The sequence below is a fragment of the Salvelinus namaycush genome, chromosome 28 (assembly GCF_016432855.1).
Source record: "Salvelinus namaycush isolate Seneca chromosome 28, SaNama_1.0, whole genome shotgun sequence".
NCBI lineage: Eukaryota > Metazoa > Chordata > Actinopteri > Salmoniformes > Salmonidae > Salvelinus > Salvelinus namaycush.
The window spans coordinates 23145139-23165705 of record NC_052334.1 but is presented as its reverse complement, the minus strand read 5'-3'; the positions used below and the strand labels follow the sequence as shown (position 1 = coordinate 23165705).

At 44.7% G+C, this 20567-nt stretch overlaps 1 protein-coding gene and 1 pseudogene across 1 annotated transcript in view; one reads left to right on the top strand and one right to left on the bottom strand.

Moving 5' to 3' along the window:
* The window catches only part of mnat1 (MNAT1 component of CDK activating kinase), a 61746-nt gene extending 44279 nt beyond the window's left edge, over positions 1 to 17467 (top strand). Inside the window, exon 8 of the mRNA XM_038967880.1 lies at positions 16994 to 17467. Coding sequence (XP_038823808.1) covers positions 16994 to 17114 — 121 coding nt within the window. The 3' untranslated portion in view covers positions 17115 to 17467. The remainder of the gene's footprint in view (positions 1 to 16993) is intronic.
* Positions 17468 to 17529: 62 nt separating this feature from the next.
* LOC120023273 lies at positions 17530 to 20312 on the bottom strand (annotated as a pseudogene).
* Between the last annotated feature and the right edge of the window lie 255 nt (positions 20313 to 20567).

Genomic DNA, 20567 nt, shown 5'->3' with positions numbered 1-20567 from the left:
AATGACGTCAACCCCCCAAAATATATAATTCTGGCAAAAACCTACAATGTCAAATAAAAATTAAGTGGTTGAAGTGTTTTTCCATTACCCATTTTGGAAAATTGCTTATTAATAAGTTGGCGACAGCCTGCATGCCCTCACACGATCTGTCTCAGGTAAGCCGCAAAAGCCAGCATGGACAGAATGCAAGAATTGACAAATATTTTACATTCTAATAATTGTCATGTGCCACTGTATCGCGCGGTTTGTGCCATGCTGAAACTTGCACTTCGGGCTGGGCCATATGGCCTAAAAATCCTATCTCTATATCTTTTTCAAAGTTATTTCTGATTCATCATATGTATCTGCATTTCAAACAGTCAGAAATAATTTGATGAATTCAGGGCTTGTAAAATTATCCCGAGGCTTAAATATAAGCCTCCCACAACCATAACACCCACTAATTATTTAATTATTTTATCAAAATATGTTAACTTGCTTTTTTGCAATAATCACTGATCTGGCTTTCAGGTGTGTCTATGAAAATGCCCTTTTCGTTGCAAATGTAACCAGAACCATGTACATCCACTAATAATGACCAACTTCTTGTAGCAGGCATTCAATAAAATGAACACCGGTCTCATCAACAGTCTCTCAAGCACAAGCCCACATGCTAGTGAGAAGCCAGCTTATCTATTTGCTTGTCAACATGGTAGAACAATTGCTGCTTGCGGTACTCTGCACGCGACAAGCTGAGCTTTTCATTTTCCACAATCATGTTCATTGATACTCCTGTTTTAGTAGGGACTGCTAGGGACTGCTCTGTTCTAATTTCTATTTTGGGAGTTGTCTATTACAGTTAAAATTGTGAAACTTGTATCCAGCCAACCAGAAAAGCAAGGCTAAGCAATTCAGCCATTCTTGAGAGTGAGGACAAAGATCCTGCAAAGAAACCATTATTTTTATAGTTGAAAAATGTATTTAGCAGGCAGTAGGCATTTAGAATTACATGTGGAGTGGAGCTTCATACTAAGGCTACATTTTGACATCGCGTTCCCCGCGTACCTTAAATTATATTCAGCCATCATCATTTATTAGAAAAACACTGTTTCTATCATTATTCGCTAAAAAGAAAGTTAGACAAAAGGACTCCACCCTGTCTAACAGATAAATGTTGTCCATCTTTAGAACATTTCTCAATCTGCAGTTTCCATAGCACATTTCACAAAGATTTTTTTTTTGTAGCATTTCTTTTGTCGAATAAGCCTGGGTCAATGGAAACCTGCCAACTGTGGCCTCCATAGTCTGTGTTCATAGTCTCTTGACTCCTTCATAATCTTTTATCCATTCACGTGCACACACACTCCCTCAGTTGAAGGTGTACTGACTTGATCCCTGGTCTGTCTGGGAGCCAGGGAGTGATGCACTCCTGCCTGTGTTCTCCACCTTGCTGTCTATCTTTGACAGGTGTGGGTTTTTGTGCAGATGGATGTGTGTGTTTGAACGTGTGCATAAGTAAAGTATGTGTGTCAGAGACAATCACAGCTTTTAAGTAAGCCGTTCCTCCTAGCTCTGTTTCAGGCTGGTCTGACTCCATCTCTCTCCCAGAGCTGGGCCTGTGGGGCTCCTAGTTCTGATCACTTCCATCGGCTCTGCAGGATGTAGGAGTTCCAAGGTCGACCAAACTTGGCTCACTACCCGCTATGACTTCTGACCTCTGGCTTCCCAACCGCTCCCCTACATTTAACAGGCTTTAAGTCACATCCAACTCACTCCTTAAAGTTCCGATGCAACCGTGTTTATCTCAATATCGAATCATTTCTGGGTAACATTTTCAATTAAAATTGTAAAAAAAGAAACAAATGGCTTCTTTGCAAAGAGTTCTTGCTTGAGAAATTGATGTCTGGGAGTGGTCTGAGTGGGGAGGGGAGAACTGTCTGGGAGTGGTCTGAGTGGGGAGGGGAGAACTGTCTGGGAGTGGTCTGAGTGGGGAGGGGAGAACTGTCTGGGAGTGGTCTGAGTGGGGAGGGGAGAACTGTCTGGGAGTGGTCTGAGTGGGGAGGGGAGAACTGTCTGGGAGTGGTCTGAGTGGGGAGGGGAGAACTGTACCACTAAGCTATATGGAATTGTTTTAGTTCATACAAAGGATACTTTGACATTTTTTGACCCCTTGAAGTATAAAAAAAATATATATATTTGGCCATACTGCTATTAGCTCATACAAACGCTAATTGAATTACAGATAAACTAAATGGAACAGCAGATGGTCCTCAAAAACAAATCAAATGGAAGTTTGTTCTGATATATCTATCCTATATATTTTTTGGGGGGTTGGGGAGCTCCTCACCAGCTGTGCTATTTTATTTATTTTTGCATTTTTTGTAACGCATTTTGTACATAATGTTGCTGCTACCATCTCTTATGACCGAAAAGAGCTTCTGGACATCAGAACAGCGATTACTCACCTCGAACTGGAAGAAGATTTTTTCTTTAATGAGTCCGATGCAAAGGATATACAGCTTCCCGGAGACCAGGCCCAAATCACTGTCATTCGCGTGAAGAAAATACTGAAATACAGGGGGCGGAGGTCTGGGTGCCTTGTGAGAATTTGGCGGCGAGTGAGTAAACCACCACTACCCTCTATATTATTGGCCAACGTGCAATCATTGGAAAACAAACTGCACAATCTATGTTTTTTAAGACTATCCTACCAACGGGACATTAAAAACTGTAATATCTTATGTTTCACCGAGACTTGGCTGAACGACGACACGGATAATATAGAACTGGCTAATATACAGTTGAAGTCGGAAGTTTACATACACTTAGGTTGGAGTTATTGAAACTTGTTTTTCAACGACTACACAAATTTCTTGTTAACAAACTATATAGTTTTGGCAAGTCGGTTAGGACATCTACTTTGTGCATGAGACAAGTAATTTTTCCAACAATTGTTTACAGACAGATTATTTCACTTATAATTCGCTGTATCACAATTCCAGTGGGTCAGAAGTTTAAATACACTAAGTTGACTGTGCCTTTAAACAGCTTGGAAAATTCCAGAAAATGATGTCACGGCTTTAGAAGCTTCTGATAGGCTAATTGACATCATTTGATTCAATTGGAGGTGTACCTGTGGATGTATTTCAAGGCCTAACTTCAAACTCTTCAAACTTCAAACTTTGCTTGACATCATGGGAAAATCAAAAGAAATCAGCCAAGACCTCAGAAAAATAATTGTAGACCTCCCACTAGTCTGGTTCATCCTTGGGAGCAATTTCCAAACGCCTGAAGGTACCACATTCAACTGTACAAACAATAGTACACAGCCGCCATACCGCTCAGGAAGGAGACGCGTTCTGTCTCCTAGAGATGAACGTACTTTGTTGCGAAAAGTGCAAATCAATACCAGAACAACAGCAAAGGACCGTGTGAAGATGCTGAAGGGAACTGATACAAAAGTATCTATATCCACAGTAAAACGAGTCCAATATCAACATAACCTGAAAGGCCGATCAGCAAGGAAGAAGCCACTGCTCCAAAACCTCCATAAAAAAGCCAGACTACGGTTTGCAACTGCACATGGGGACAAAGTTTGTACTTTTTGGGGGAATGTCCTCTGGTCTGATGAAACAAAAATAGAACAGTTTGACCATAATGACCATCTTTCTGTTTGGAGGAAATAGGGGCTTGCAAGCCAAAGAACACCATCCCAACCGTGAAGCACGGGGGTGGTAGCATCATGTTGTGGGGGTGCTTTGCTGCTGGAGGGACTGGTGCACTTCACAAAATAGATGGCTTCATGAGGAAGGAAAATTTGTGGCTATATTGAAGCAACATCTCAAGACATCAGTCAGGAAGTTAAAGCTTGGTCGCAAATGGGTCTTCTAAATGGACAATGACCCCATGGCTTAAGGACAACAAAGTCAAGGTATTGGAGTGGACATCACAAAGCCCTGACCTCAATCCCATAGAAATTGTGGGCAGAACTGAAAAAGCGTGTGTGAGCAAGGAGGCCTACACACCTGACTCAGTTACACCAGCTCTGTCAGAAGGAATGGGCCAAAATTCACCCAACTTATTGTGGGAAGCTTGTGGAAGGCTACTCGAAACGTTTGACCCAAGTTATACAATTTAAAGGCAATGCTACCAAATACTAATTGAGTGTATGTAAACTTCTGACCCACTGGGAATGTGATGAAAGAACTAAAGTCTGAAATAAATCACTCTACTATTATTTTGACATTTCACATTCTTAAAATGAAGTGGTGATCCTTACTGACCTAAAACAGGGCATTTTTATTAGGATTAAATGTCAGGAATTGTGAAAAACTGAGTTAAAATGTATTTGGCTAAGGTGTATGTAAACTTCCGACTTCAATTGTATGTGTTTCGGCTAGACAGAGCAGCTACATCTGGTAAGAAGAGGAGTGGGGGTGTTTGTCTATTTGTCAATAACAGCTGGTGCACAATGTCTAATATTAAGGTAGTCTCAAGGTATATGCTCGCCAGGGGTAGAATACCTCATGATAAGCTGTAGACCACACTATCTACCAAGAGTTCTCATCTATATTATTCGTAGCCATCTATTTACCACCACAAACTGATGCTGGTACTAAGACCGCACTCAACGAGCTGCATAAGGCCATAAGCAAACAAGAAAATGCTCATCCAGAAGCGGCGCTCCTAGTGGTCGGGGACTTTAATGCAGGCAAACTTATATCTGTTTTTCCTAATTTCTACCAACATGTCACATGTTCAACCAGAGGGAAAAAAACTGTAGACCACCTTAACTCCACACACAGAGATCCATACAAAGCTCGCCCTCCTTTTGGCAAATCTGACCATAATTCTATCCATGATTCCAATTTACAAGCAAAAACTAAAGTGGGAAGTACCAGTGACTCGCTTAATAAGGAATTGTTCAGATGACGTGGATGCTACGCTACAGGACTGTTTTGTTAGCACAGACTGGAATATGTTCCGGGATTCATCCAATGGCATTGGAGTATTCTACCTCAGTCAACCGCTTCATCAATAAAGTTAATCGATGACGTCGTCCCCACAGTGGACCGTACGTACATTTCCCAACCAGAAGCCATGGATTACAGGCAACATCCACACCAAGCTAAAGGCTAGAGCTGCCGGTTTCAAGGAACAGGAGACTAATCCGGACGCATATCAAATCCTGCTATGCCCTCAGACAAACCATCAAACAGGCATAACGTCAATATAGGACTACGATTGAATCCTACTACATCGACTCTGATGCTCGTCGGATGTGTCAGGGCTTAAACTATTACGGACTACAAAGGGAAACCCAGCCGTGAGCTGCCCAGTGACGCGAGCCTACCAGACTAGCTAAATGCCTTTATGCTCGCTTTGAGGCAAGCAACACTGAAGCATGCATGAGAGCTCCAGCTGTTCCCGACGACTGTGGGATCACGCTCTCCATAGCCAATGTGAGCAAGCTCTTTAAACAGGTCAACATTAACAAAGCCGCGGGCCAGACAGATTAACTGGATGTATACTCAAAGCATCAGCGGACCAACTGGCAAGTGTCTTCACTGACATTTTCAACCTCTCCCTGACCGAGTCTGTAATATCTATGTTTCAAGCAGACCACCATAGTCCCTCTGCCCAAGAAAGCGAAGGTAACCTGCCTAAATTATTACCGCCCCGTAGCACTCACGTCCGTAGCCATGAAGCGCTTTGAAAGGCTGGTCATGGCTCACATCAACACCATCATGCCAGAAACCCACTCCAATTTGCATACCGCCCCAACAGATCCACAGACGACGCAATCTCAATCGCACTCCACACTGCTCTTTCCCATCTGGACAACCTGAACACCTATCTGAGAATGCTGTTCACTGACTACAGCTCAGCTTTCAACACCATAGCGCCCACAAAGCTCATCGTTAAAGACCCTGGGAATAAACACCCGCTGCAACTTGATCCTGGACGTCCTGACGGGCTGCCCCCAGGTGGTAAGGGTAGGCAACAACACATCTGCCAAGATAATCCTCAACACCGGCCCCTCAGGGGTGCATGCTCAGTCCCCTCCTGTACTCCCTGTTCACTCATGACTGCACGGCCAGGCACAACTCCAACACCATCATCAAGTTTGCCGATGACACAACAGTGGTAGGCCTGGTCACTGAGAAGATAGCCTATAGGGAGGAGACCTGGCCGTGTGGTGCCAGGACAACCTCCCCCTCAGCGTGATCAAGACAAAAGAGAATTGTGGACAACAGGAAAAGGAGGACTGAGCACACCCACATTCTCATCTACAGAGCTGCAGTGGAGCAGGTTGAGAACTTCAAGTTCCTTGGTGTCCACGTCACCAACAAACTAACATGGTCCAAGCACACCAAGACAGTCGTGAAGAAGGCACGACAACAACTTTTCCCCCTCCAGGAGACTGAACAGATTTGGCATGGGTCCTCAGATCCTCAAAAAGTTCTACAGCTCCACCATCGAGATCATCCTGACCATTTGCATCACCACCTGGTATGGCAACTGCTCGGTATCTGATGGTAATGTGCTACAGAGGGTAGTGCTTACTGCCCAGTACATCCCAGGGGCCAAGCTTCTTGACATCCAAGACTCACCCAAGTCATAGACTGTTCTCTCTGCTACCAGACGGCAAGTGGTATCAGAGCAGAAAGTCTAGGATCAAAAGGCTCCTTAACAGCTTCTACCCCCAAGCCATAAGACCGCTGAAAAACTAATCTAATGGTCACCCGGACTATTTACATTTGTTTATATTTGTTTTTACACTGCTGCTACTCGTTGTTTATTATCTATGCATAGTCACTTTACAAATTACCTCGACTAACCTGTACCCCCACACATTGACTCGGTACCGGTACCCCCTGTATATAGTCTTGTTATTATGTAAATGTGTGCTACTTTTTGATTGATTGGATTTTTTTACTTTAGTTTATTTGAACTATTTCTTGAACTGCATTGTGGGTTAAGGGCTTTTAAGTAAGCATTTAACAGTAAGGTCTGTGGATCTGTTGGGGCTCAGTGTTGTATTCGGGCATGTGACAAATACAATTTGAATTGATTTGATTTTTAACCACTTATTTTTATCACTAAACAGTCTCTATATATTCTTCCATAAATGTGTTCGACTGGTACCAGGGGACCTTCAGACGAGTCAAACTACCCGATATGTATGTGTCTGTGAGAGTCTCAACTTTACACAAAGGGGTCATATTAGTGGCATTCGGCTGCACCGACTTCAGACGATTCCCAATGACGCTTGCTAGGGTCGTAGAGCAAAACGCAGAACACCATCATGTTCGTGATAGTTGGCCAAACCGTTCGGACGCTATAGACGATTTCGTGAGAAGACTGATTTTTGGGATGTCTCATGGTCTGACAACACCGCTCTAGCTCTGTCACTTTTCACAGCATTTTCTAGCTCAAACAGAGATTTTTATATAGGATTTTTGTTTTACACTAATTAGATTTCCGCAGGGGCGCAGACATCGACCTTGGGGGTTAATTGTCCTCCTCTGTGTCTCTTCATTCTCTTTCTTTCTTTCCCCTTTCTCCTTCCTCTCTTCCCCCGCTCTCTCACTCTCTCACCACCCTCCCTCCTGCTCTCTGCTTCCCTCACTAGTAGGAGTCAGTAAATCTTAGTCACTGTGGCTCCCGTGCGTCTCGCTCTCTGAGTGTGTGGAGAGCAGCAGGCGTGTGCTTGGCTGAGGACCACTCCAGAGGGACTGTTTACACAAAATTGCCTGAAATGGCTTTTCCATACGGCCATGTCTCTGATCCCAGCTGAGGGGGGTTGGGAGGGGTTGAGGTCTTCACAGGGTCCTGGGGGGCTGCCTGGGACAGAGGAGAGTGACGGACGGGAGCAGAGTGACGGCACCTCAGTGAAGGCCTCGCATACTGGACACACACACACAATGTAGCTTTGATGATTGAGTTATGGGGCTGGATGAAGGCGAGAAAGGCGCTGTCTAGTATGATCTGATGAACCCAAGGTCTTTAATCTGGTTTTTACTGCAATTACATAACCTTCCTTAATTTATTCAAGCTTTTTTGGGGGCGGTTGAAATGTACAACGTAACAACAATGAATCATAAAGATGTATATTATAGGATACTTTTGTGTGATAAATATGGTATACTTTCTGTTTCTCAAAGCTCAGGCTGAAAGTGTCCACTTTTGCTGGCAGCTAGCTGGGTAAAGCATACCATTGCAAGATACTGCTTCTCTGGATACTCTATCCACACCCTCTCAGAGCAGTGAGCACGAGTGAAAGCTGTATCTCACAGATTTGACATTTGCATAGCCAAAAGATACTACAGGAAGTATACGAGAGTGTGGGAGCCAGGTCTTTAATGCAGGGCTGACTGGCAAACCCACAGTATGATCTGTTTCCCAGCATCACACTCAGCTCTGAGTCAGTCAACTCTCATCTCTGATTTTCTATTATAGCTACTCTCGCGTGGCCATGTATTTTCTTGGGGCAAGCCTGGAAATAGGGGGAAGGGGAGTGGTGGTGGTTCTCTCCGTTACAGGGGTAGCTGTGCTACTCCCAGGGTATTGTGTGAATGTTGTATAGTACAGAATCCACTCCTTATCCTGACCTGTACTCACAGAGAATATTCTCTGTCCTAGGAAACGGAAGCAAAACAAGCATAGCTCTGTATAAACCGGATTTATTGTTGTCTCTTAATGTGATCTGTGCAAATATTGATTGAGTGTGAGTCATTAGGCCAGTGGATTGGAGGAGGAGGCTTCTCTGCTGACAGTAGAAAGCTCTTTAGCTTTATGGGTTTGTTTGTAAAAACAGCAGAAAGCAAGGGAGTCGCCACGCCAGTCCTCCGCTGGGTGTTCCTGGGATCTGTCTGTGGGTTTGCATGGAGAGAGTTTTCTGTTTTTCTTATTAGGGCCCCTTGCCAGCCTCTTTCCCAGGCAGGCGCGTGGTGTTCCCATACACACAACAGGCCAGCCCCAGTGAAGGAGACCCCACCAGGGCGGGATAACTACTAGCTGTCTGCTTCCTCCTTTGTTTATTTGTGGCGCTGGCTAGAGACTGCAGGGTCAACTCCCAGAAGAACGAGAGAGAGGGGCGATGTCTCCTTACTATTTATACATTCCCCTAATATATGCAGAGGTGTGTAAGGCAGGCTCATCTCACCCTAGCTATAGGCATACACACACACACACACACACATATTGGCACAGTGGATTGCTGTGTGTCTCCTCCTTCCCTCCCAGGGCTCAGTGATGTACAGGGAGATTAGCCGGCTCTTTTTCCCCTCTTAAGAGCTAGTGAAAGAAAACAACACTCCCGTCATCATCTGGGGCTGTGTTGTGGGGACTTGCCTCACACAGCTAATTGTAGTAGGTACCTTTCCATTATGATGTATGAATCTCCCTCCCACCCTCTTTCTTTGTTTTTCTTTCCCTCCCTCCCTCCCTCTAATTGAAATGATCTTGCCTCCCTATAGCTTGAGGGTCCGTGGAAACGGATACCAGTGTTTCAGAACCCAACTGGGAGAAGGCTTTTCTTCCGCAGTGTACCAGTGTTCTATTCACAATTTGTTACATATGACAATCAATACTCCCGTGTGGTGTGTTTTGTGGGTGTGTCCCGCGCTAACAACCATTCGGTGAAGAGCATATGCCCTTCCATTGTTTACGGGCCCATTTGGTTAAAGATGACACTGATGGCATTCTCCCTGCTCTCCAGGGGATAGATGCTCAGTACCTGCCTGGCATCTCACTGCCCTAATGTGGATTCCTGTGTCAAGTGGCTAGTTAGTGGTGGGTTTCCATGCCATGGCTGTAGTACAGAGATTGGGCTGTTCTGTTGCGCTGTCAGGCAGCCTCTACCGCCCCCATCAGGCCAGACATGGAAAGAACAGGTCTGTGAGACAAAGACAGTCCTGGAGGAGCGGTGACAGGTGCCGCTTTGTGAAGGAAGTATAGTTAAGTTTTAGGCGTCTACTTAAGCCTCTTCTTTGTAATGCCTTAATATCACAGACACAAAAATGCCAACGTCATTCATACTCTAGCTGTGATTAATGTAAACCGGCCTTATAAGTTCTGCTTGCCGGTTGTCAATCACAAATGAGTGTGTATTTCTATAAGTGTTAATGTTAAGTGTCATACAATGCTTGTGTTAACACCCTGAAAGTGGTCCTCCTTAACTAAGTGTTACTGATGCCCCTTATGGCTCTCTGAGAGACACCCTCTGTCAGTGGAGTTGACCTGCAAGTGATGATAAGATACGTGATAAAGGATAATGAGTCGATGACCAAGCGTGCGTGTGTGTGTGTGATGTCACAGACCAATTCTCCAGTGTACAACGGGGTTTTGGGCCGTGCCATATCATCCAAATGGTTCAGGATATAATCTCACACTCCCATGTCCTGGAGGAAACTCCATCTCAGGGAAATGAGACTGGCCTCTGGCCCCTGATGATGAAAGGCTGCTGTTGACAGATGTAGTTTACCTATAAGAGTGCTCTGTGTTTGTCGCCACTGCAGGGGTTTTTGTTCCTGGGTGGCTGGGTGTGTTTTAGCTAGCATACCTTCTAGTAAATTCTGCAGAGAGGAAGTATATTGCTAGTAAGGTTTTGGGAAAGATATGCAGGTCACTGTACCCTGTAACATAGAGACACACACACCCACACACAGCGGTGCTCTTGTTTTTAGGGCAGTGGGGGGGGGGGGGGGGGGGGGGGGTAGTGGAGCTGTGAGTGTAACTGGAGCTGGCTAAGGAATGCAGGGGTGTTTTTGGAGGAGCAGTTGGGGTGGGGAGGGTGATTAGGGGGTTGACAGCTGAGTGCTGACCCGTCTATAATGACAAATCATCCGGCAGGTGTGTGGCTCTGCACCCCCACCCCCTCATTCCCAGGCCAGGATTTCCAACCCCTGCTGGATCGAAGCGCTAAAGGAAGACTTCCGGACATGAGGCCTGCTGTCCAAGAGGCTCATGACTGGCCTTTCAGAAGTATGAAACAGGTCTTTGTGGAGAGCTCCAGCCAGGACCTCCCAAACACTGACCTTAATAACCATTTACTGTCACCACACACCTCAGCCCTGATATCTTACAGTAGCTCCACCACCTTCAACCAGAAGGCTGTAGTCTTGGATAGTTGAAAGTTAATTGAGTTTTGACATAGCAAAATATTTTTACTCTCACCGTGTACAGAGTAGAATTGTCCCAGTTTTGTCCAATAGTGCGGTAGTGACGGGAGTTAAGATGCTCCGTCTCTACTATGGCCACGAGTGATGGGAAGTAACACTTCTCTTTGATCTTTTGTGTTGCAAAAACAACTGCCTTCCCAGGATCAGAGAGTGTGGTCTGGGAGCAGACAGGTGCTGAGCTGCAGCCTGGTCTGGGGTCAGTGACCAGACCGTTGTGAAAGTAAAGTGCAGTAGCAGAAGGAGGGAGATGGAGACGTACTGTAACAGCAGCTGGCTATCACTACTAGACGCCATGCTTCAGTGATTCATGGTTTTCTGATAGGAGCCTCTATTATACACTCGCAGTGGAGTTAATTTATACTGATACGCTATTGTATATGATCACAACCCACTCAGTCCTACATACAGGGATGTTTTCATAGGGGGATACAACCAAGCAACCTGCCATAATCCCACAGTGTCAATCAGCAATGTTTTAATAAGGCAGGTCCAAATGAATTAATACATTGTCTCTTGTGTATGTGGTTTGTGAGAGTACCACCAACTGTTGACCATCCATAGGCAAGTGTGGTTGTGGCAGCATTATATCTGGGCCTCTTTTCTTTACGTCATGGCTGGGTTTCCCCACAGCCAACACATGGAGTCTAGACGAGGGCCTCGATCCAGCCAGTCTGCCAATCCCTCACATAACGTAGCTGCTCCAAAGCAGGCCGTTTTCACTCAGCCTAAGGCCTGCAGCTATTTCACTGAAGTCTAACACCCTCCCTGCCTTCCACACACACACACTCGCACAACAGAAAGAGAAGCCACACATTTTCAGATGATAACCACGCGGAACCTTCCGGAACATTTCGGCACTTATCTTTTCACTTTGAATTAGAGATGTGCCTCCATGTAGTTTTCCAGGCAACAGGAGCAGGGAATACTTTTGGGGTTCCAACCAGAAATCAAAGACAATTATTAGCGTTAGCAGGAGACATTTCCCAGGTATTCACCGTTCCATGCCAGAGGAAAAATGCTGTTAGCTCCAACAGTTCGGAGGCATTTGGTGTTCGGAAAGGGGTGGATGGTAGCATGAACACTGAAAAACGGATTCTAGAATAATATTGTTATTACTCCATTGTGGTAATACACTGATCCAAGGTGTTCATGTTTTTAGATTTAACAGTAGGATCATTAGTTTTCCATTTCTATGCCGTGTAGGACAATGTATACTGAACAAAAATATAAACGCAACATGCAAGAATTTTAATTGATTTTACTGAGTTACAGTTCACATGAGGAAATCAGTCAATTGAAATACATTAATTAGGCCCTAATCTATGGATTTCACATGACTGGGAATAAAGATATGCATCTGTTGGTCACAGATAATGAAAATAATAAAAATTGGCCTCAGGATCTCGACACAGTATTTTCGTGCATTCAAATTGCCATCGATAAAAGGCAATTGGGTTTGTTGACCGTAGCTTATACCTGCCCATGTTCACAAAGTTGACATCAGCAAACCGCTCGCCCACACGACGCCTTACACATGATTTGCGGTTGTGAAGCGGGTTGGACATACTACCAAATTCTCTAAAATGACAAGAAATTAACATTCAATTCTCTGGCAACAGTGTGACAGATCTCCACATTTTCGTATGGCTTTTTATTGTTCCCAGCACAAGGTGCACCTGTGTAATGATCATGCTGTTTAATCAGCTTCTTGATATGCCACACCTGTCAGGTGGGAGGATTATCTTGGCAAAGGAGAAATGCTCACTAACAGGGATGTAAACAAATTTGCGCACCAAATTTGAGAGACATGAGCTTTTTGTACGCATGGAACATTTCTGAGGTCTTTTATTTCAGGTCATGAAACATGGGACCAATACTTAATATTTTTGTTCAGTGTAGTATAACAAAGAGCTGGACATTCTATAGGATCCATACGTTATCATGGGTTTTTGTATGGACTAAAGCACCAACTAAACTCACGCTTACAAATGTCATTCTGTCATCTCTATCGCCTGCATTAGTCTATTCCCGCCCCCCTAAGCGGCATAATGGACCAGTCCAAAGTGACCCATATTTACCCAATAACAGGAGGCTTTGAAAAGGCCCAGATCGAGTTGCAGCTAATGCTCCAGTGGGGCCCGGAGAGTGAAAGATGTTCCCGGCCGAAACGGCTTGGGTTTCAGGGGCCTGTGAACAAAAGGCAGCCAGTCCTCTGGGAGAAAGAGAGTGAGGAGGAGGGGGGGGGGGGAGAGGTGTAAGCCTAACTTTGTCTCAGAAGGTAAAATACATACACAGTATAGTGAAATAGTAGCAGCAAAGCTGGTTCAGTGCACCATGTATACTGTTGAGTGTCTCATTCATTCAGTATATGTCTATTGCTGTGTACCAATTACCAAACTTCATTGTCTGTTTGCAAATGTTTTATGAAGCACCCATGTAAAATATTTGTCTGTTTGTCTGTCTGGAAGTGTGTGTGTATATAAAGTAAAGCTTTGAGAGGAGATGCACTTACAGGAGGAGAGTTAATGGAGCTGAACTGAACTAACGTGTGGCGTTAGGGGGTAGCAGAAGGCAGACCGACTGGTTTAGTTTAACGGCTTTAGACTAGTGGAATCGCTGGTGATGATACTCAAAGGTGATTTCACTCTACATCCTCCAACTCTCTCTCTCTCCTCCCACCATTATTCTCCCTCCCTCCCCCTTTCGCTCTCCCTCCTTAGGGGCAGGCTGGTATAAAGTTACACAGAGCTCTCAGCTTTCTTGGAAGGAATGACCACACGAGTAGCTTGGGGATTAGATTAGCAGGAAGAGCAGACTTAGCCGGGCTGGAAATAGACCACTTTTTCACTGTTAAAAGGGCCCAGTACAATATAATCAATAGTCAGCACTCATCTGCTGTGGGGAGAGGAGCAGGAAGCCTTCGGAGAAGGCATCAAGTGCTCTGTGAAGGACAGGCTACAGGAGCTCAGGCTAAATGAAGTTATTATTAATCACTGGGATGCCTGTTTTGGACTTGTGTGTTGTTTCTCTAGTGGGTGAAGAGTGGTCTTTATGTACAAAACCCGATCCGTCCTTCTCTTCTTACGTCTGGAACTTAACCACTGATGGCTAGAATTAATTTTCTGTTCATGTCAATGCATAACACATTAGTAAATGCCATATTAATGACCATGCATACGTTATGCTCAGCAGTTGGTTTTTAGATATTAGTATTTTTTTCATATACTGTGTATCATGTCAAATACACACAGGTACACATGTAAACTGCCAAAAAGAAATGCTCCATAAACACATACTCCAGCACACACCACCTCCCTCCCACTCCTACAGTCTCTCTCCGAGCCTCCCCACGTGTTGGGTTACTCTGTAAAGCAGACCGAACCGGAGCAGAAATCAGAGGGCTGTCTGTGTGCTCACTTCCTATTTCACTTTCCCTGACTCTCAGGGACAGGAGGCACAAAGCCTAACTCGTGTGGGGGCTTTAGCCCTCTGGGCTGTGAGTGTGGGAGAGGAGAGGGTTGAGTGTGTGCTGTCTGTTGCTTTGGGTCTCAGTGGCTTGAGGACTATGTTAGCTTAGTAGTCAGAGACTGTAGAAACCAGTGAGGGAGGCACAGTAGTGTGGGGGTGGGAGGTCGCTACCTTGGTGCCCACTGAGCTGACTGAGTGTGTGAGGAGGAGGGGAGGTAGAGTCAGGAAGAGCTCCCCCGTCACCACAGAGACCAGGGTACTAAGGTACAGTAGACAGCTCAGCTGTTTTTCCATCTACAGCTCAGAGTGAAAATGAACAGTGACTCGCCATCCTCTGGTGGGCTAGGGCGACATCTGTATGCACTTAAAAATAAAAGACACCTATAATACTATAATGGTGGTAGGGTGGAGGGGCGCCGAGGCACAAGGTGTTTGTGAGTGTGCACTGTGTGGGGTTGATGGGCGGTTTACTCCTGCCTTTATATGGGGCTGAGGGAATTCTGGAGGGCTAGAAAAACCTTGGGTGCGGGCCAAGTGTCTGAGGAAAAATCAACCAATGCTCAAACGCTTCACATCAACTGCATCAATGCCCTTGCATCCAAGCTTTGGATGTGTTGACTGGGTGATTACTTTTTAAAGGCCTCACCACCTCTAAAGACAGACTGTGTAGATTTTATCTTCACATCACATATACAGTAGTTAGTAGCAGTGATGCTAATATAGGGATGATGAAGGAGAGGGGATAGTGGACTAATATACAGTGCTTTCGGAAAGTATTCAGACCCCTTGACTTTTTCAAAATTTTGTTACGTTACAAGCTTATTCTAAAATGTATTAAATAGTTTTCTCTTATCAATCTACACACAATATCCCATAACCACAAAGCAAAAACTGTTTTTTAGACATTTTTACAAATGTATTAATATTAAAAATCATCCCATTTATAAGTATTCAGACCCTTTACACAGTACTTTGTTGAAGCATCTTTGGCAGCGATTACAGCCTCGAGTCTTCTTGGGTATAACGCTACAAGCTTGGCACACCTGTATTTGGGGAGTTTCTCCCATTATTCTCTGCAGATCCTCTCAAGCTCTGTCAGGTTGGATGGGGAGTGTCGCTGCACAGCTATTTTCAGGTCTCTCCAGAGATGTTCGATCAGGTTCAAGTCCAGGCTCTGGCTGGGCCACTCAAGGACATTCAGACTTGTCCCGAAGCCAATCCTGCGTTGTCTTGGCTGTGTGCTTAGGGTCGCTGTCCTGTTGGAAGGTGAACCTTCACCCCAGTCTGATAACCTGCTTCCAGAGTACTCAGGACTTCATCAAGGATATCTCTGTACTTTTCTCCATTCATCTTTCCCACGATCCTGACAAGTCTCCCAGTCCCTGCCGCTGAAGAACATCCCCACAACATGATGCTGCCACCACCATGCTTCACCGTAGGGATGGTGCCAGGTTTCCTCCAGACGTGACGGTTGGCATTTAGGCCAAAGAGTTCAATCTTGGTTTCATTAGATCAGAGAATCTTGTTTCTCATGGTCAGAGTCTTTAGGTGCCTTTTGGCAACCTCCAAGCGGGCAATCATGTGCCTTTTACCGAGGAGTGGCTTCCGTCTGGCCACTCGACTGTAAAAGCTTGATTGGTAGAGTGCTGCAGATATGGTTGTCCTTCTGGAAGGTTCTCCCATCTCCACAGAGGAACTCTGGAGCTCTGTCAGAGTGACCATTGGGTTCTTGGTAAACACCCTGACCAAGGCTCTCCTCCCCGATTGCTCAGTTTGTCCGGGCAGCCAGCAAGTGTATGGTGGTTCCAAACTTCTTCCATTTAAGAATGATGGAAGCCACTGTACCCTTCCCCAGGTCTGTTCCTCGACACAATCCTTTCTCGGAGCTCTACTCTATTCCTTCGACCTGATTACTTGGTTTTTGCTCTGGCATGCACTGTCAACTGTGGTACCTGTATATAGACAGGTGTGTGCCTTTCCAAATCATGTCCAATCAATTACAGGTGGACTCCAAGTTGGAGAAACATCTCAATGATGATCAATGGAAACAGGATGCACCTGAGCTCAATTTCGAGTCTCATAGCAGAGGGTCTGAATACTTATGTAAATAAGGTAGATGCTTTTTATTTTTAATACATTTTTAAAAATGTCTAAACCTGTTTTCCCTTTGTCATTATGGGGTATTGTGTGTAAAATGAGGGAAAATGCATTTAATACATTTTGGAATCAGACTAACGTAACAAAATGTGGAAAAAGTCAAGGGGTCTGAACACTTTCCAAATGCACTGTAGGTGCTGACACTGCTTTGTTACAAAATTATATTTTTTTCTGGTATGGTTCTTCTCTCTTTCTGTTGGTAGGTATTTGAACCACGTGCGTACTGCCCAGCCCCAGGACATGGCTGGAGGATACAACTCAGGACTGGCGTGTCATCGAGCCATCCAGGATGCCTTCAGTGGGCTCTTCCATCCACTGGGCTGACCCCTCAACAGAGAGGAGCTCAGAAATATGAGGCTGTCAATATAAACTCTTGTCTAAGGACTCAAATCACCACCCTGCTCTACATTGTGGAGGGAGCCATAGACTGCTATGGATGGTGGTCTAAAGTCAGACCAGGATGTATATGTTGCTATTTTTGTATTATCTTATTTTCATTTTTATTAAAATAAATATTTAAAAAAATAAGCCAGTTGCAATCTGAACCATGTCCTGTTTGTTGGATAATAAAACTTTTGAAACAATGCCTTATTGTTTGACCAGGATAATGGACCAGTATTTGAAATACAGTCAACAACAACCCGTTTGAATGTTGTTTTTAAGTCAAGACGTTACCATGATTTAGATCATGACCGCCTCATTGACACTTTAAAATAAAAACGTCAACACCATTCACAGATCAAAAACTAAATGTATAATTTTAATGTCTCAGAATGACTTCCTTGGTCAAATATATTCAATCTTTCGTCTCCCCACACTTCTCTCTTTGGCGCTGGTTCTTCTATGGTTTCTGAAGAGAGGAGAAAGAGTATTTGTATTTTCAGTCTTTCAGAGAGTGAATGAATCATGCATGTTTGAGTACTGTGTGAATGAAAGCTCACCTGCCTGTGTGTGTTCTTACTGCTGAAGAGCACCTCTTTGGGGATAGTGAAGGTCACACACATCTCCTTATTCGGGGCCACATTCCTCACCAGATGCACAGAGCACCGCCCCTCTAGGGATAACCCCAGGCTGGCTGAGGCCCGTTCCACCATGTCTCTCTGAGGGTCGTACTCCTTAGAGAACCCATAGCAGTGCACCTGCGGCGGTTTCACATCACATGTACACTGGCTGTCCCCTTCAGCAGTGCAGGCAGCTTCTGCTTCAGTGGCCCCTGGATGAAGGCCCTGCCGTCCAGGTTAAAGGTTGCAACCTTAAGCTCCACCTTGTTCAGCTTGCAGTTGTGCTGCAGCCAGCGGTGGGACTCAGGTTTGAGGTCAATGGCCAACAGTGCAGCGGGGATGACAAAGGAACCCACACCAGCGAACACATCCAGCACGGTGTCACCGCGTTTTAGAAGAGCCACCACACGCTCATGCTTCGTGCTAAGACGAGGGTTCTGTTGGGGTTCGTTCCTTGTTCCTTGTCAGTCATTGGCTTATTGGTGAAATTAGTATTCTGACAATATCTTTAATTAAATCATTCAAAAACCTTTATTAATGCAATTGTAGACAGAAGTTGACAACAGGAACATAGCACGCATGTTTCCGAGTAAGTTCTGTAAAATAGAAAAGGGTCCGAGTTGTTTTATCATGCCTACAGTCATATATCTTAGTGATGTCACTGCCTACGTCATTACCTTCTTCTCATGAGACCAAACCCATGTCTACATAGCTAAACAAAAGTTTTAGTGTTATCTAAAAGCTTAGCAGTAAATGTCCAACTTGATTTATAGTGGAATGTCTGACTAGTCTCTTATCTCTTACACTCCCCTGCAGAGTTCTGTCTTCACAGTCACACATTTCTCAGTTTCTTTATAAGAGGCAGAGATTATAAAAGACTGGAACAATATTAAACCTTTATAATGAATATATATATTGTTAATCTGTAGTCTAGGACCCTATGAATATAAGGAGGGAGGGGTCTTATAACCCCTCCCCTTCTATTAATACATCAAATCAAATTTATTTATATAGCCCTTCTTACATCAGCTGATATATCAAAGTGCTGTACAGAAACCCAGCCTAAAACCCCAAACAGCAAGCAATGCAGGTGTGAAGCACGGTGGCTAGGAAAAACTCCCTAGAAAGGCCAAAACCTAGGAAGAAACCTAGAGAGGAACCAGGCTATGAGGGGTGGCCAGTCCTCCTCTGGCTGTGCCGGGTGGAGATAACATAAGCATAATCAATTATTATAATACATCAAACATTTGGTACAGCCCTTATCATGACCCCTAGGTGAACCCCTGACAGTTCCAATACACACAGGAGAAATCAAACTCATATGTCACGCCGTTCTATAGCAGAGGGAGAGTGAAGATAAGGAATGAATGCAATGCGCATGCCTCTGATTTCATGACAAACTATGTTTAATCAAAATCACAATTTCATAGGACTTACTTTGGGCACCATATTTTCCTCTCCAACCATCACCTCCATCTTGAAGAAGCGGTAGTTGGAGTCGATGGTGTTGGTCGTATTGACCACACAGGTCACCCCAGGGTTCTTATCCATTATGACTTGGCCTGGAAATTGATTTGCAACAGCAGACAGCATCATGCCAGTAAAACAAAATGAATCAGCACTATCGTTTTCCTCACACACGCACTTAATGTATTTCATCGGTAGCTAATTGACCACTCAGGAAACACAATCTTGGGAGGGTGGTCAGGGATTGAAGAAAGCATCACTTGTAAAATACACAATGACCTGTCAACAGCATCTCTGATACCCATGCCTGTGTCTGTTTTCTGACAGATAGTACTACTTATATTGTGATGCAGAACAGTACAGTATGTTTGTGGCACTCTCACCTATGAGGTTTCTGTAGGGCAGCTGGTGCTCCCGCAGGTTCATATGTGCAATGTGACCCACTCGACTAAACCCTGAGTGAAATAATGTCCCTTAGGAAGCAGAGTGCACAGAACCTCCTCACTCTTCAGGTTATCATAGGTCAGCCGTAGCTTGTTGCGCTGTAGCTCGTAGCTCTTGAGGTTCTCCAAATGACCGCAACACCTCGGCCTCTGCGTCGCTGAATGAGTTAGGTGAGGAGACACTGGCAGGGTCCAGCAGCAAGAGCCTGTCATTATCGCTGCCTTCGACCGCCACAACTCTTATTAATATGCCTGGGCGCTGGAGGGCTATTTCTTTCGGGCTCTTTAACAATTTATTCAGGACTTCTTTTGTCACACGCAGGGCTGGGACAACAACTGTCTGGGCAAAGGCTTCTTTATCCAAACAAGTCGGACCTCTGGAGGAGCTGTGTATAGGCTGGGCTCCATCGCGCTGTATTGTTGCTGCACAGGCATCTGATTCTGGAACTCACAGGACAAGTTGATGCTCGGGACCGCATAACACTGGGTCCGGTATCGATAGCGGGATTGCCAGCTGTTTTGAATTTGTAGTAGTGAGAATATTCTAGGAATAATCCTGCAATGACTAATCGTAGAAGAGGTATCTTTGAAATATTACCTGTCCTAAACATCTACATTAGGAAAATGAAAAACAGACAATATATGTCAAATATAAAGCGGATAATTGACACACAACACTGAACGATTACTGTTTGATATTGCATGGAAAGATTACTTTATTCAGTACAAACTGCATAACGCGCACATGTTTATGTCATCATTAGTGGACTTGTTTGCAGCCATATGATTCGTCAGATGGAACTGTCGATCTCTGATTTGATAGAAATGTTGTGCGACCTATAAAGGCGACTAATACATGCGGAAGT